Raw genomic sequence first — 16665 nt, forward strand, 5'->3', positions numbered from 1 at the left:
AAAACCCAACTGCAATAAAACTTTAACCATAGGTATATATATAATTCAGTCTCCTATGATGAGTGTGCCCTTCTGGAATTTACCATTCCAATTCCATGGCCACATAAATGCTCATGATTAGACTTGGTAATTATGATTTCAGAATGAATGTATTATGAGCTGTCACCTCACATGAATCTAATTTCATATGTTTGTCATGGTGATCATCTGCATGATCTGAGGCAAGTTTATAGTTCAACAAGTATCCTATTTTATCAAACATTGGAGGGCCCTTCATTGAATCCCCAAACAACAGTCCATGTTTTCTTTCTTCTGTTAAGGCCCTAATGACATTGCTTAATCTCATCTGTTTACGCGACAAAACATTAGCAGCAATACAGAAGCATATTCTTTACATGAAGGCATCCATAGAAACACTACTTAAATCTCCTATAATACAACAATCCATTTACAAAATTATGCTCACAGGTTCAAAGACGAGTTTTTTCTCCTTTTTATGACGACTACTTTTAGTTGTAGCACTTGAGACAACCATCATTAATCATCTTCTTCATAGTCCCTCCTTCCCAAAAGTCCTCTGATGACTGCTGTGACGGCACCAAACACTAGAAACACAATCAATACTTCGAAACCACCACCAACACCTACCGCGATGCTAGGCCCTGGTGCGAAGAACATGAAGGGTGACCATCCCCATCCACCATAGTACGACACAGCATATCCATAGCCACCGATAAGAGGTGGTGCTACCGGGGGATTGACGTAGATGTTTGTCCTGCTCAAGATCTACACAATTCAGTAATTTCTACATCTTTAATCAGAATGTAAAGACATTAATTTCGAGGCTGATCTCTGATGTGGACCGATTAATGAACTCTACATGTTCGGATTTAATAACAAAGCAATTGAGTAGCATACAGTTTCGCTTTAGCAGAATGTATTTTCTTACATAACTATGTCAGGATAAAGATGACTTAGATTATCACATATTGCAATCTAATAAGTAGGTGCCAAATGATCCTTTATGTTACTCTTGGCAAATAATATGCATGAGCCAGTTCTGCGTGTGCCAAATTACATCCAGGTGCAAATCTTAAACTTAGAGAACAAACAGGAAGAGAAATAAAAGCCATAACGCAGCTTAACTAGGAGGTCATGATAGTAGGAACATCAAACAGGCTCCATAAATAACTTCATAACCCACAATAAGTTTTCAGTTATTGACGTTAAGGTAAATGCGAACTTGGCTCAACTTTGCTTCTTCCACTTTACATTGTAATAGCTCAACAGAACTCCAACGAAGTAAAATATTGTATCGAGTTGAGTCGTCTCCTGGTGATCGGTGAAAGGGAATTGCTTCACCCTTAAATTGATGTTATTTGGGATGACCCCTCGAGAACATCCCCTTCACCTACCTCAGGTTGGCTGTCAATGATGGGCCTCTGAGAAAATCTGAATGGAATTCATGGCATCTATGCCATGCTGCAACGGGTGATAAATAGACTGGATAAATATAGAAGAGGATTCTTGTGGAAAAGGTTCTAAAGATTGAAAGGGTGGAAACTGTTTGAGCAGTGTGTGCAAATGCAAAAAAGAGAGGAGGCTGGACTTTCTAAAATTTGAGAGAGTACAATGTGGCTTTTCTAGAGAAACAGAAAACGAAATATTACTTGGATGCTAGAGCACTGTGGGTCAACGTTGTAAGAAGTGACTACTTGAATTCTTTGTTATTATCTCTTTTATCATTGTAGAGAAATATCATAGAATTGTACACTGTGTCGGATGCAATGCAATTTGCATGTCACCAATGGTAGAACAGCATTGTTTTGGCTTGAAAGCTTTGAAAATCCGACAACAGTTTGTCACTCAGCTCTACAAAGTAGCTGCTGATACTCGTGTCAATCCGGTAGAAGCTTTCAGGAAGTCATGAAGATTGAATAGAGAACCTCTTCAGAACTGATGTCATGTTGGCGCTTGTTCAAGAACTCAGCAGACTCATTCTTGCCAATGGTCTAATGTCATCTTACGTGCTTGCTAAGGCAATTTTACTCGGAGATGAAAATTTTTAGTTTTCTCTCTTTGTATACTGCTGACCTTATGTGGGCAAAGATTTGCAGCTCCTTATCAGAAGTTAGGTTTTCCTCTCAGACATAAATTGTTCATTTGGCTTATTCACAGAGGAAGAATATATACTACCAAACAGTTTGCTCCTTCTACAACGGTGACAAAGAAACCAAACATCAGCTAAAATTTTGGAGATACTACGGACCACGGAGCACCATAAAAGAGTTCCAAACTGTAATATATCAAACTGGAAAATTATAAATAATAATGAAACTCACTGCAATCACAGATTAAGGGACTATGATGATCTAAATGTCATCTGAGACCACAGTTGTGTCCTAAATGTCGTTTGTTTGCTGAATCATGACATGCTGTAAATAGATGCTTTGATGCCCAACATCTTCCACTCCTCAATCTAACACTTGACCCAATTCTCTAAAGGGCTATAGGTAATATCCATCATCCAACAATCAAGGACCAAAATGGTATAACATGGAAAACTACACTCGAGAACCAAAGATGTGAGCCCTAAATTTCTTGCTGCAGAATAAGTTCCAGATATATGTTGTTGTTCTCACAAACTGCAAATCCGTGCAAAAACTTATATTTCTATCGCTCGTCAATGTCACTGATCACTGTATATTATTCATTCAGGCACTAATTAATTTAATGGCATATTAGGGTTACCTTGAATTGTTAATCCGAGGGCCGGACACCCTGGGAGCCGCCGATCGGAAGGCCTGGCCGCCAATTCTGCCGCCGGACTTTGCGGCCACCGCCGATTCGACGGATCCCAGCGTCAGCGTCCCTGCTGCTAACGCCACCATCGCCAGTTTGGCCAACTTCACCTCACCTTTCTCACTGCTCAGTTATCAGAGCAAGAGGAACAAGCTCAGCTACCAGTTTAGCGAACATGGCAAGAGTTGTCACTGGCAGTCATACCTTAATGCGTCCTTGTCCATGGAGCAGCTGCGCGACACCAGTGGCTTCATGTTACGCTTGGGAGGGGGGGAGAGTGGGGTTCCGGAGAGGAAGCTGAGCTGAGAGGAGGCGAAGGCCATGGACTGCGACTTTCTCCTGCTGTGGGTGCTTGTTTAGTTTCAGACTCGACCGAGCTATGACTTCGATGTCGTAGAGGAAGACATGAGCTGAGCTTGACTTCACTTCACTTCGTTTACGGTACCGGTCCTCGGATCGAGAGATATATCCACGTAGATCCCCCCCATCCCACTTGGAACAGTCTTCAAATTCATTTCGAATCCTGTGAATTCGTAATCAATTGAAGTACGGAAGAGATATTTATCGAGAATCTTCCGGATATAATAATGTTTACATGGTTTCATAAACTTAGGGTCGAATGAATCAAGATTTGATCATGATTAAATTGAGACGACAATGGAAAAGAATCTTGATTGACTCAGAATCGATATCTAGACAATAAAAAACAATCTTAACATTCATCTTTGCCACCAAGTCTTAATTTTGGTGAACAAGAACTCTTGTGTCTTTACAAAACATGGAGGGTCAAAGAAATATCAATAACAAGTTGAAATACTTTTTGATTTGAATACAAAAGATACCTCCAGAGATATTTGAAGCAGCAAAATATACGGGCTTACTATGATCTGTAGGTCAACCTGCAGTTCTGTTGTCTCTCTCTCACATGCATTGTCCCATAGAAATCTGGCAAAAATGTAATACAAATTTGTGGAATGGAAAAGACATAAAGAAGGAATGCAAGGTTTTTATTACAAGGAAAATGTTATGTTTGTATGCACAGAGAACATAAACATCTAGAGATTTCAGCCAGTTTTGTGCGATGGCAGGGCAGATGACTTGCAGACGGGGCACCAGTTCTTCTGCCGAAGCCACTGCTCAACGCATGTGGCATGGTAGAGATGCTCGCATGGCAACCGGCCTACTTCATCTTCGCCAACATATTCTTCCTGAAATGAGAGTAGCACATCATCCTCAACTAGAATACAAGCTTTAGTACATGTGATATTCTACTTTCTTTGAATGAATATTACGGTGATATGAACGAGGAAATTTCTATGGATTACTTGATTGTGTCATTCATGCTTTTGTAACAGATTGGTGCCAATACGTAATCTAATCTATCAATGACAGATTAACATATTACATTAATTCCTAATATGTTAATTTCTTATCTATAGATTTTATTAATTCCTCGGTACCTATCTATTTCGGCAGCTTGAAGGGCATAACCACTAAACAAGTACATCTGACTGATATCTTTGATGAGTTCAAAAAATAGGCTACTAGATACAAGAAGGTGAACATTGATGTCACGGAAAGATTACTCCTTTGCAATTCAATTAACCAGGGTTCGAGTATAAAGTTAAGATTGTGTACGAGAACCCTCCCATCCTGCAATGGCACACTGGGCATACAAAAACATACCTGACATATGCTGCATTTCATTTCCTCAGCACCACAGACGGCAATTCCAATGGTCAGATGGGCGGTTCTGTATATGCTTCTCTTGAGAGATTCACACAATTGCTCCTCTGAAAGGGCTGTGCTTACAGTACCCATTTTCTCCTCAAGTGCTAACAGTTCCTGACCATCAAAGATTCCATTTCTGAGCTAATAGATGTGTGTATTGAAATGCAAAGAAAAACATAACTTATCATGTCATAGCGACTGAATGAACTTACAATTATTCACAAAAAAGAGAAACTTAATATTCCACAGAATAGAGATCAATCCAAAGTCACAATATTGAAATGTTCTCCAGTTCTTGGTTTTACATATACAGAATTCATAATGGTCATTATCATTAGCACAAAGGAAATCAATATCTAGCTTTCTTTCATATGAAGCAAAAAGATAAAATGAAAAATTACTACTTAAACATGGCATATCAACAGGCTAACGTCCACTAACTGCCTAATTCCTACGTCTAACTTTTAAGCACCACATCATAATAAGAAAAGAAAAATCAGTAACCAATCCATGAAAAAATTGCCCAAAAAGGTAATACCTCATAGGACATATTATCAATGTCCATTCTCAGGTCTCTATGATGATCATGGAAGCTAAGCTCACCAAAGAGCAAACTTGTCTCCAACATCAACAATTGCTGTAGGTACAGAGACAACCTCATTCAGATGGTGACAGAAAAAATAGAGGATTCTGAGAACAGAGGACAACAACCTCAGATGTCAATGCTTTATTTTGTTCAATCTGCTCCAGTGCCAAGAGCACCTGCATAACAGTAGAACAGGTTTTGGGTATGAGTGCTCATCCAAATGTTAATACACAGAAATTATCATTATATTGAAATGATAAAACCTAAAGGAACTATAGCCTTGTTTCTATGTTGAAGTAAATCCAGCAGGTTGCTTATAGCGAAGATGCAAAAAGGGAATTTGTAACCATAGGCTAAAAAGGTTCATAGAAAACCTCTGCAACTCCCTCCATGTTGAGGTGACGATACCCATCTCTATCTTCCAATAAGCCAAAGAACGTTTGCATGGCATTACTTGGAGGATGATCTACTACTCTCCTTCGAGAAGTCCGGATGCTTGAACCTGGTTGTCTATACGAATTATTTAAGGCATGTGATGATCTTGAAGAACTTTCAGCTAGTTCTTCTGGCATAGAAAATTGGGCCTGCTGATGTTGGGGAATCACAAAAGGCTCATACAACCGAAGGCTCTTGTCATTGCCTTGCACAGATAGCCTCATTTGACTTTCTCCAATAGGATCCCTCTGAATTCTAACTGAAACTGAATCATCCCTGAGGGTTGGTCGATTTCCGGTCTTTCTTGAAACTGCCTGATGCATTACTTGATTTCTACTAGATGAACTTGAGCAGGCACCAGAATGCATGGAAACAGCATAGCCTCCACAGGATGCTGCGGTTGTATCCTTTCTTCTGGCGGCAGAACTTTCTCCATCAGATGGTCTCTTTCTTACTGCATAAACACTTCTATGATGTGTGAAATCAGAGGATGGACAATCTGCAGGAAAAACATCTGATATTGATTTGCAACTTAAACTTTTAAGACCATATCTCTCTGCCCCAGAGCCCAACCTTTGAGAAGTGGGTTTACCAACATGACTGGAGTTCCTATGTGTAATACCTGAGTGCCGAACAAAAGAGCTTGAAGAAGCATATTTATATCCTGAGCCAAATTGTCCATTAATTTGTTTGTGCGGTTTTGAAATTGATACACTGGTGTTTGACTCGGTTGTATCTCTAGAAATATTTTGAGAATCTAAAGGTTCAAAACACTCCATGGTAGTGGGAATGCCTTCTTTACCTTCTATCCCCCTTTCTGCATCAGAATTTAGATTTTCTACAGAAACCTGTACGTCCGTGTCGATCAAATCCTCAATCTCATCCTGCTTGCTGCTACTTTCAGGAGTAGTTGATTCCCTCAGTAATGTTTGATTCTGCTGTTCCTGGAAAGACCTACCACAGCCACTAGAAGTGGAAGATGATCTGGAAGACCTTCCGGCTACCGCTTTACAGTTCACGGAACGGAAGGGAGCCCTTGCATATTTATATTTTCCTTGCGTGCTATTTAGAGAACCTCTCTCGGTGTCATGCCCGGCACCCAACCCTAGTCTGTTGCGATACTGAATATTTCGATCATTATAATTTTGATCTCTGAAAACAATGCCAGATCTACTATCTTCCCCAGCTGCTCTCTTACCCACACGATCATCCATGTCTAACAAAAATGTGGGGCAAATTTTGAAGTCGAAGATAATGGTACTATAATAAAAAATATTTTCAAGTTGTAAGAATCAAATAGGTAAAGAAGAATAGTGTCAAATACATTTGGTAGGCAAAAACATGGACTCCTTGGTTCGCAAGCTACAATTGTAGTGAGAAAAGCACAGCAACCGATCAGAAAACCAGATAAAGAAATGCTTCTGTTTGCAACTAGAGAATTAGTTCATGCTCATGATATGAGTTTGTAAGTGTATAGAATTAGATGGTAGAGGGAAAAACATAGCTAAACTTATCTTCTTCTTTTTTTGTATAATAACAAGTGATCATACTATGATGCCAGCATGATACGCATAACATCTTGTTCTTGTATCCAATAGAGTCTTTCCCTTGGAAAGAAATGATAGCAAGAGAGTAGACAATACGAGCAATATAAGCTACACAAGCTAAACCACGGATTTCAAAGAAACATAATTAAGCAAATGAAACTTTTAGCTTCCGCAGCAAACGTAATTAAAAGAAACACATTTATCCAGCAAACGTAAATTAAAAGAAACACATTTATCGAACTAGACAAGTACATTACATAACAAGAGCATCAATAACCATAATTGTGGCATTTTCAGATACAAATTAAAAGGAAGAAACACAACAACGGGTGCAAGATATTCACATAATCGTCAAATATAGCAACCCACAAAAGTTGATCAAAACAGAAAAAGCTTCAATTCAAGCAAAGCTTTGAGCTATTCTAACTGCATATAAAGCAGCGTACACAACACTCAGCTAAAGCCAAGAAAAGAAAGCTAAAACCCTCAAAGTCACGCATCCAAAAGCAAAAATCAGATCTTTCAGAACAATATGGAGCCAAAGCGATCGATATCAACAAAAATCCTCTTCCTTTCCTTTGAAACGAACCAAAATCCGATATTCATATGAACAACGATCGGATCTTTCAGACAAAAGCCGAGCCGAAGCGATAGAAAGCAATGTGATCAACGCAAAAACAGAAGCTTTTTTCCTTCTTTCTCGCCCCGTACCTTTACTGCGGCGTGCGCCACACCCGAAGGAGGGTGGAGAAATGGGAATGGATTGAAGAGAGGGAGGAGCTATGCCGGATGATGCCCGGGAGCTTAATGCCCCATCAGCTAGAGTCCAAAGAGGGCAGCCGAGCTCGTCGCAGCCGAAGCGGAACGGGTCCAAGAGCCGACCACCGTCGACCGCCCACAGCCGAACGGGTCCAAGAGGATGGTGGTGGTCGGGTCACGCTTCGGTGGAGCGGAGAGGACAAGGGGAAGAGGGAGAGGAGGAGGAAGCCCACCACCTGCGGAATCTAATGCCATCAATCAAACTCTTACATAATACTTTAATGATCACGAGCAAAGATCGAATTTTGATCATGGTCTTTTCAATCGATTCCTTTGATTAAAATGATCACGATCAAAGAAATTTAAATACTGAGGTGCTATTTCACTCTCAACTACGGGCCTTTACGTCCAAATCTAGTCACAATGTGGAACGATCAACTATTATCAATTCAATTAAGTCCATTAGATCTTGTAATCGTAGGTTTCATACTTGAGCTTAATTATGGGTTACGATAGATAGTCCAAGCATATTATCATTAACTTGTACAAATATTGATTAAGTTAGTTAATAGATCGATTATCTCATTACATAATGTTATTTTAAATAATTCAAAAACTGGACACCTTTTTATGGTGGGATGTATTAAAGTTAATTGAAGAAAGAAGGCTACCCATTTATTTATCAACAAGGAAATCAATTGAGCACCATTTAAAGTCAAAACCATTATACGCTTTGCTTAATCTTTGGTTTAAGAAACCATTAGCTGTGTTCAATGGTTTAATAAAATAAAAGTAGGGAATCAACGTGTCCACATCATGTCACCTTCTTCTCCTTTTTCCCTCAATTATACTCCACTGTGTCTTCCGGGCAACTATTTTATCCTGATGGAATATGATTGCCTGTGAGAGAGAGAGAGAGAGAGAGAGAGAGAGAGAACTGCTTTTGTGGTTCTTGCAAATTGAAGATTTTGAGATGATCCAAACATAATTATCAGATTTTTTTTTCGGATGCTAGGGATGAAATTGATGTCATTTTTCTAAATTTCTTAGTATCTTTTCTTGATTTCTTTCTATTTATTATTGGGTATATTTCTGAAAAAAATTAATTTTAAGAAATTTTAATAGAGAATTCTCGTTTTTTAAGTATTCGAGTAATTTTGTTCATAAAAAATTTTTTTATTATTACACCTTCGTTATTGATCACTTGTACTTTCACACTCAAGCCTTTGATCACCAGCTACCCTCGTTCGACCCTAGTAGTCTCCATGTCTGGGGTTTTGATCACCTGTATGCGAAAGACCTCTTAACTTTCACTCGTTATGTCTATTATCATCCTTGGCAAAGGGGGCTGTGAGCAAAGATGATGAAGGTAAGACATGCAATTATTAGTTATCGGTGGTTGCGGTCGTCGATTAGCAAGGATTGTTGACGCGGGGGGTTCTCAATGAAGGGGGTCGTTAGTTAGCGATTGATTCTGAACGATCATTTTTCATCCACTTCGATCATCGTAGATATGACAAGAGGCAAAGGTGACCAAAAGCAAAAGTGCAATGAAGATGGGTGTTTAGGAAATTTTGTTCAAGTATTTACGCTTTATGATTTTATTTAGCAATGAACTAAAATTACATAAACAATATATTACCGATTTATCTTGTGACACATTATGCCCCCACATTATTACTAATCTCATCTTGTAAACTAATGCATCTACTCCATTAAGTAATTAATACACAAACTTGTTCACCCCCATTCCTACTGCACATTCAATAAAACAAATGAATAAATAAAAATATATTCATAGAGATGGAATCTTTTCTTAGGATTACATCTCTATGTTGAGTTGTTCTCCTGGTTTTGACCGTGTTGACCTTCGGAGTCCTGCAATGACATGACCGTCTCAAAGGCTCCAACCAGAGCCCTCACCTTGCTCTTCTTCTTCTCCAACAGCTTGCTCCTGGTCTCCTCTATCACGTCATTGCTCATCTGCGACTCCTTCTTCTTCCCCTGCATCACCGCAGGCTTCTTGAAAGTCATCACCGTCGGCGACTCCACTCCTTTCTCATCAATGACCTTCTTGTCCGGCTTGACCTTAGCGGTGCTCAGTTCTGCCACTGCAGTACTCTTCTCTTCTGACACAGAGGAGCTTGGTTCTGCCACTGGAGCCTCATTCTCCTCTGTGGCAGCTCTTGTTGTTTCAATCTCACATGGTTCTACTTGTGGCTCTTCAATGATCTCGGCAGCCGGCTTCTCTTCTGAGCTTTGCAAGAGTTCCTTGTTGCCATTGTCATGTTCTTTGTGCTTATCTTGATCATCATCATTTCCATCTTCATTCAATTGTTGTCCAGAATCAGATTTCTCGATGACTTCCACAACTTTTTCCTCAACGATGTCATTGGTATCGTCGGGCTGCTGATCTCCTGTCGAGGTAGGTTCGATGTCGATCCGCGTCTCATTTGGATCTAGTTCTCCGACTTGAATCTGTGGCTCTCTCTGTTCTTGCTCAGCTGGAACAACTAGTTCATGTTTGTGCTCTTCGACGTGGATTTCTGCCTCTTCTACACCCTTCTTGGTTGTAATAACTGGTTCAGGTTCGTGCTCTTGGGCATGGATTTGTGCCTCTTTTCGACCTTGCTCAGCTACAATAACTGGCTTCTCGTTCGTACTTGGAACAGCCATAGTAGGTTCCTTCTTTTTGGGGACGGCACTCCCCGGGCTCCTCCCTCTTACAGATGGTAGGCTCCCTCCGCTCCTGAGACTCCTTGTTGCTTTATCTGCTGAACTCACCGGCTTCGAGGATACTGTGGCCCGAGGAATGGAGGAGGAAGTCTTCGATGCTCTGTCTTTGACGGTGCTCGTCACCGGCGTTCTCTGAGACTGATGCGATGTCAACAGGGGCTTCTCCGGTGGCTTTCTCGAAGGCAGATGCGATCTGCTGACGTTGGAAATGGCACTGGATGGTTGCTGGGGGAGGCTCTTGCCTCTTCTGGCAGCATCGCTGCTCGATCTGATCGAGGTATTGCGCTGCGGTGGATGAGTCGTCTCTCTCTCGGGAGATCTCAGGACCGACGACTTGGAGGTCCGTCGCCGACGCGAGTCGTCGGTAGCGCCATGTGTCGAAGAGACCAGGCTGCTCTTCTCTTTGAGATGCGTGCCTGCTTTGGATGCGGCCATGGCGAATGACCGCACTACGATGGGAATCAAAATGTCACGTACAAAAATGAGCCATGCAGTATAACCATCGAAATAGATTTTGAGCTTCCACATCACAAACATCAAGTGACATAATGGAAGAGAAGAGAGAGAGAGAGAGAGAGAGAGAGAGAGAGAGAGAGAGAGAGAGAGAGAGAGAGAGAGAGAGAGATTGTAAAGTTTACCTTGACAACAAGATTAATCAACACATGATTCTGCCAGAAAACTAGATTGATGCCTCCCTCCTCTTTCTCAGATGCTAAGGATGAACAAGATCCAGAGGAAGGCGAGTTGGAAAATAGGTGGGCTTGTGCAGTTTTATCCCAATAGATGGGAGGGGCTTTTGAGGCTTGGAGAAGAGGAGGGAGAGAAGAAGTCGGGTGTCCTTCCCCATGTTCCTCTCTGAGGCGGGAAAGACCAAGTCAAAGTTTGAAGCATATTGTGAACTGAACGGCTCCCTAGTTATAAGTGTAATTTGAAAGTATCCGCTACCAAATCATGAGAGCACACTGAATAATTTTTTTTCATTGCGATGTTACACATCTAAATTACACTATTTTCTGTGTATAGACGATATTATATTATATGATTTAGTCCATTCGTAAGCTTAATTTATGCTTATGGAGATTAGCATGTTAAATAACAAAGTATGGAAGTATATATATATATATATATATATATATATATATATATATATATATATATATATATATATATATATATATATATATATATATATATATATATATATATATATATATATATATATATATGGACCAACTTGATGAGGGTAATAATAATGATGGGATGCAAACTGACTTCACCTACTCTCGGGTGACGTCTTCTGGGTCACGCGGACCGAGGAGTTGCATGAGTCGTTTGCCTCGGTATGACCTGATAGCGTCGGGCCGAGGCAGATCAAAACGCCGACCGAGGCACGTCGCCATCCTACAGGAGCCCGGTCCTTCATGCAACCCCAACGCTGGTGTCAAATACCTTCCCAGGTACGGTCCTACTCCCTACAAGCGGGCACATCAGGAAACGGTGACCTTCCCTATAAAAACCCTCGCGTTCGGAACGAGGAGGAGGAGGGAAAAACCCCCTAAGACTATCGACTGACTTGATCGTTGGAGGGGTCGGGTCGAGCTCTCCCGACACGACCTGTGTGTAGGGACGAAGACGGAGCGCCTCCCACCACGCGCCCAAGCGAGGAGTTCCCTCCCGGAAGAAACGGTTGTCCCGTCGAGACCGGACCAACGTAGTCGGCTACCTCAACACTCTCAAGGGTAGTCCAGGAAGATCCCCACTCATTCGGACCCGAACCCAGCTGTGTTGGCTCCGAGGCCATGGCTTAATGTTGTTGACACTAACATTTTGGCGTTAGAAGGAGGGCCCGAATGTCGAGGGATCGCCAGATCGACCCAGACGAACCCACAGTTGAGGGGTCGCGCCTGATCGGGGCTACGGGGGAACGCCCCCCGCATGGTGAACCCCTAGCTGAGCACCCCGCCGCAATTTTAGAGCGCTATTGGCGGTTATTCAACGACCCGGGCTTGTCACCGCCCGAAGGTGCCCCAACCGACCCATCACCCGTATCGCCCGAGGCCTTTCAGGACCTCGCTCATCAAGTCCGAGCTCTGACTGGGATGGTGCAAACCAATATCCCGCTCATTTCTCATCTGTCGCACCCACCTACGATCCAACCACTGCTGAAACAAGTGTCGCCCGTTCGGGCTAACACGGTGCCCCCGGAGCTCCCAGCCAAAGCCTCAGGTTCGACCGGCCCATCTCGAAGATCGAGCAATGGGAAACCCGAGCGCCTGCTCGAAGCCGAGGTGTTATCTTCAGACTCAGCGGGCTCCCTGCGAGCCCAACTACGCTACGTTAACTAGCGACTCGACGAAGTGCAGAGGGAGGTTCGTAAGTCTAAGGAAGAACTCGGGGAGGACGTGCATCGAGGGTCTTCGTTCGCGCTTGAGATACAAGATCAGTCAATCCCCCTGAACTTCTGTCTCCCCTCTCTCGATGCATACGACGGCACCACCGACCCGACAGACCATATAGCCACCTTTCGTGCCCAGATGGCATTGTACGGGATCTCAGACGCCTTGATGTGCAGAGCGATTCCCACGACTCTGAGGGGCCCAGCCCGCGCATGGTACAGTGGGCTGAAGGCCGGGGTGATCACCTCCTTTGATCAACTCGCCAAAGACTTTGAGCTTAACTTTCCTGGCATACGCCCGGCCAAAGCCATCCGTCACACTGCTCCTCGGACTTAACCAAAGGGAGGATGAGCCCCTCTCCCATTTTGTGAATCGTTTTGTTACGGGAATTCAGGGGTTGTCGAACGCTCATCCCTCTCTATTAATGCATGCGTTTGTGATAGGCCTGTGACCTTCTAGATTCTTCTGGTCCCTCGTGGAGTGACCCCACACCGCGGTACCGGAAATGCTCCAGCGGGCTAATCAGTACATCGTGGCGGAGGCATGGATGGTCGGGAGGCGAGAGGAGCACAAAAGGGTCAGGCCGGAGCCAACTCGGGGGCAACAATCTACCGTGTTGAGGCGCAAGGTGGACCGACTTGACCATCCGGTGTTGAGGTCCCCGCTCCCCGTCTCGGGCATGTCCCGACCAGAGATATTCCTCAAAATAAGGGAGAAGGGGTTGCTCAGAACCCCCAACCCGATGAGAAGTCCGCGGGAGCTCGCAGACCGATCTAGGTATTGTCGTTTCCATCGACAAAACGGACATGACACCAAGGAGTGCCACGAGTTGAAGTGGTAGATCAAGGAGCTCATTCGCGGAGGACACCTCGGTCGGTGCCTCCGACAAGCTAAAGAGCTTTCGCCCCACCGGGAGGGCCCTGTTGAGCGGCAGATCGACGTGATAACAGGCGGCCCAGCATCCGGAGGGAACAGTATATCCGGGCGAAAGGCATACGCCCACGCCGCCGCGGCCGAAGCCCCCAAACGCGGACCTGAGCCCGAGGTCACCTTCCTGGCCAAGGGGACCGAGCGATCCGAGCACGATGATGCACTCGTAATAGTAGCCAAGATCGCCAACGCCCAAGTGAGGAGGATCATGATCAACACAGGGAGCTCGGCCGATGTGCTATACCTGGATGCTTTTCAAAAGCTTGGGCTAACTAGGGATGCCTTGGAGCCGATGTGCTTGGCACTCACCGGGTTCACCGACGACTTGATCTCACCGTTGGGAGCGATCACCTTGCCCCTAACCCTGGGAGTCCCGCCAAGGTCCAAGACGATGATAGCAACCTTCTTGGTGGTTGACCTCCCCACTGCATACAACGCAATCCTCGGCCGCCCGATCCTCAACAAGATCAGGGCCATTATCTCCACTTACTACCAAACAGTGAAGTTTTTGACCCACGCCGGGGTCGGGGAAGTCTGGGGAAGTCCCCACGAATCTAGACGGTGCTACTTGATGGTGGTCTCATTACACAAAAGGGCAAGGACCGAACAACCACTGGGGGACCCCCGAGAAACAAAGAAACCGACCCAACATCTTGAGCCAATGGAGTCCACTAATAGTTTACCCCTACTGGAGGGTTGGCCAGACCGAATGATCAAAATCGGGTCGGAACTCCATGAGCGAGAAAGGGAGCAGCTTGTCGGCTTCCTACAGGAGAACGCCGATATCTTCGCTTGGTCGCCAGCTGACATGACAGGCATCAACCCAAAGGTTGCCCAACATCACCTAAACATTTCGCCTGATGCTCGCCCGGTGAGGCAGAGGCCCCGATGATCGGCCCCCGACCAACAACTGGCTATCCGTGAGGAGGTGGAGTGGCTTTTGGCAGCAGGCTTCATAGCAACCGACAACTGACTGTCCGTGAGGAGGTGGAGCGGCTTTTGGCAGTAGACTTCATAGAAGAGGTCAAGTACCCGCGATGGCTGTCCAATATAATCCTCGTGAAAAAATCTAATGGGAGCTAGAGGATGTGCATTGACTACACCAATCTTAATCGTGCGTGCCCGAAAGACTGCTACCCCCTCCCGAGGATCGACCAGTTGGTCGATGTGACCACCGGGCATGCTCGGCTCTCATTTATTGATGCATTCTTCGGCTACAACAAGATCAAGATGACACCCGATGACCAAGAGTACACGGCCTTCCTCACCGACCAGGGGGTATATTTTTATAGGGTTATGCCGTTCGGGCTAAAGAATGTTGCTGCCACATATCAGAGAACCGTGAATAAGATATTCGCCCGGTAGATCGGGTGAAATATGGAGGTCTACGTCGATGACATGATCGTGAAAAGCCGTACGGCAGTGGCCCACCTGACCGACTTGGCCGAGACGTTTGCCACGTTGCGAAGATACGACATGCGACTCAACCCGACAAAATGTGCTTTTGGCGTTATCTCAGGAAGATTCCTCGGATTCATCATACACGAAAGGGGAATCGACGCCAACCCGGAAAAGGTCCAGGCAATCATCAGTATGCAAGCCCGTTGGATAATCAAGGAGTTGCAACGGTTGAATGGGAGGCTCGCCGCCCTAGCTCGGTTTCTTTCTCGATCGAGTGATCGATGCCTCCCCTTCTTCCGGGCCCTAAAAAATCTGAAGAACTTCCAATGGACGACAGAGTGCGAGGAAGCCCTTGTACGCGTAAAACAACACTTGGCTAGCCTCCCCCGCCTTGCCTCAGTCTCTTCCGGGGAGAAGCTCAGTATCTACCTGGCCGCATCCTGACATGCGGTCAGCTCCGTCCTGACCAAAGAAGCCTCCGGGGAGCAGCTACCAGTCTGCTACATCAGCCACGTCCAAAGCGGGCTCGAGGAGCGGTACCAGCCGATTGAAAGATAGGCACTGACGCTCGTGCTAACGGCCCGAAAGCTACGCCCCTACTTCCAAGCCCATCCAATTGAGGTAATTGCCGACCAACCACTCCGGCAGGTTTTGTCTAAATTCGACGTTGCAAGTCGCCTCCTCAAATGGTCGGTGGAGCTCGGCGAGTTCGACATACAATATGTTCCAAGAATCGCCATCAAGCCGACTTCATCTCGGAACTAACTCAGCCCGAGGACGAGGATTCTGAGTAGGTTAGAGAAGGATGGGTCCTGCTCATGGATGGATCGACCAACTCGAAGGGCGCGGGCATGGGGCTAGTGTTGGAAGCCCCCGACGGATGATCGTTCGAACGATCCCTTCGCTTCGGCTTTCAAGCCATGAACAATGAGGCAGAGTATGAGGCATTCCTAGTAGGACTCAGGTTGGCCATTGAGATGCAGGTGTACGCCATACATGTCCTCCCCGACTCACAGCTAGTAGCCGAGCACCTCAATGGCGAATACGAGGCCCGGGACCCAACCATGTCAAAGTACTTGGCAGAGGTAAAAAGCCTGACCGCCAACTTCTCTCGCTTTACGTTATCTAGGGTCCCGAGAAGTGAGAACGAGCGAGCAGATGCGCTGGCTAAACTGGCATCAAAGTCGGATCCTGAAGCCCAGCCCGAGGTCGAGGAACTCCCTTTCCGAGTGATCGCGATCGCGGCTGTGTCCCCGGCCGACCCGCAGACTACGTGGGTACAGGAAATACTATGCTACAAGCGGGACGGGATCCTTCTCACCGACGAGGTCGCGGCTCGGCG

The 16665-nt window shown here is 44.8% G+C and overlaps 3 protein-coding genes across 4 annotated transcripts; all 3 read right to left on the reverse strand.

Moving 5' to 3' along the window:
* Positions 1-387: 387 nt before the first annotated feature.
* Positions 388-3293, reverse strand: LOC103991919 (FLUCTUATING-LIGHT-ACCLIMATION protein 1, chloroplastic). The gene is made up of 3 exons (XM_009411460.3): positions 3007-3293; positions 2752-2925; positions 388-775 (listed from the first exon to the last, which is right to left on the reverse strand). The coding sequence occupies exons 1-3, from the start codon at positions 3123-3125 to the stop codon at positions 538-540; spliced, it is 531 nt and encodes a 176-aa protein (XP_009409735.2). The 5' UTR covers positions 3126-3293; the 3' UTR covers positions 388-537.
* A 290-nt stretch (positions 3294-3583) lies between these two features.
* LOC135617282 (uncharacterized) lies at positions 3584-8205 on the reverse strand. 2 transcript variants are annotated; one of them, XM_065117341.1, is made up of 6 exons: positions 7813-8205; positions 5494-6770; positions 5245-5295; positions 5072-5170; positions 4489-4647; positions 3584-4010 (listed from the first exon to the last, which is right to left on the reverse strand). In XM_065117341.1, the coding sequence occupies exons 2-6, from the start codon at positions 6766-6768 to the stop codon at positions 3867-3869; spliced, it is 1728 nt and encodes a 575-aa protein (XP_064973413.1). In that variant the 5' UTR covers positions 6769-6770; positions 7813-8205; the 3' UTR covers positions 3584-3866. The 2 variants fall into 2 exon arrangements, with proteins under 2 accessions (XP_064973413.1, XP_064973412.1); XM_065117340.1 differs by having other exon boundaries at positions 5494-6814.
* A 1485-nt stretch (positions 8206-9690) lies between these two features.
* LOC103991934 (transcription factor TBF1-like) lies at positions 9691-11048 on the reverse strand. The gene has a single exon (XM_065115535.1). The coding sequence runs from the start codon at positions 11029-11031 to the stop codon at positions 9691-9693; it is 1341 nt and encodes a 446-aa protein (XP_064971607.1). The 5' UTR covers positions 11032-11048.
* Positions 11049-16665: the final 5617 nt, after the last annotated feature.

This window comes from Musa acuminata, chromosome BXJ2-7 (genome assembly GCF_036884655.1).
Source record: "Musa acuminata AAA Group cultivar baxijiao chromosome BXJ2-7, Cavendish_Baxijiao_AAA, whole genome shotgun sequence".
In the NCBI taxonomy this organism is placed as follows: domain Eukaryota; kingdom Viridiplantae; phylum Streptophyta; class Magnoliopsida; order Zingiberales; family Musaceae; genus Musa; species Musa acuminata.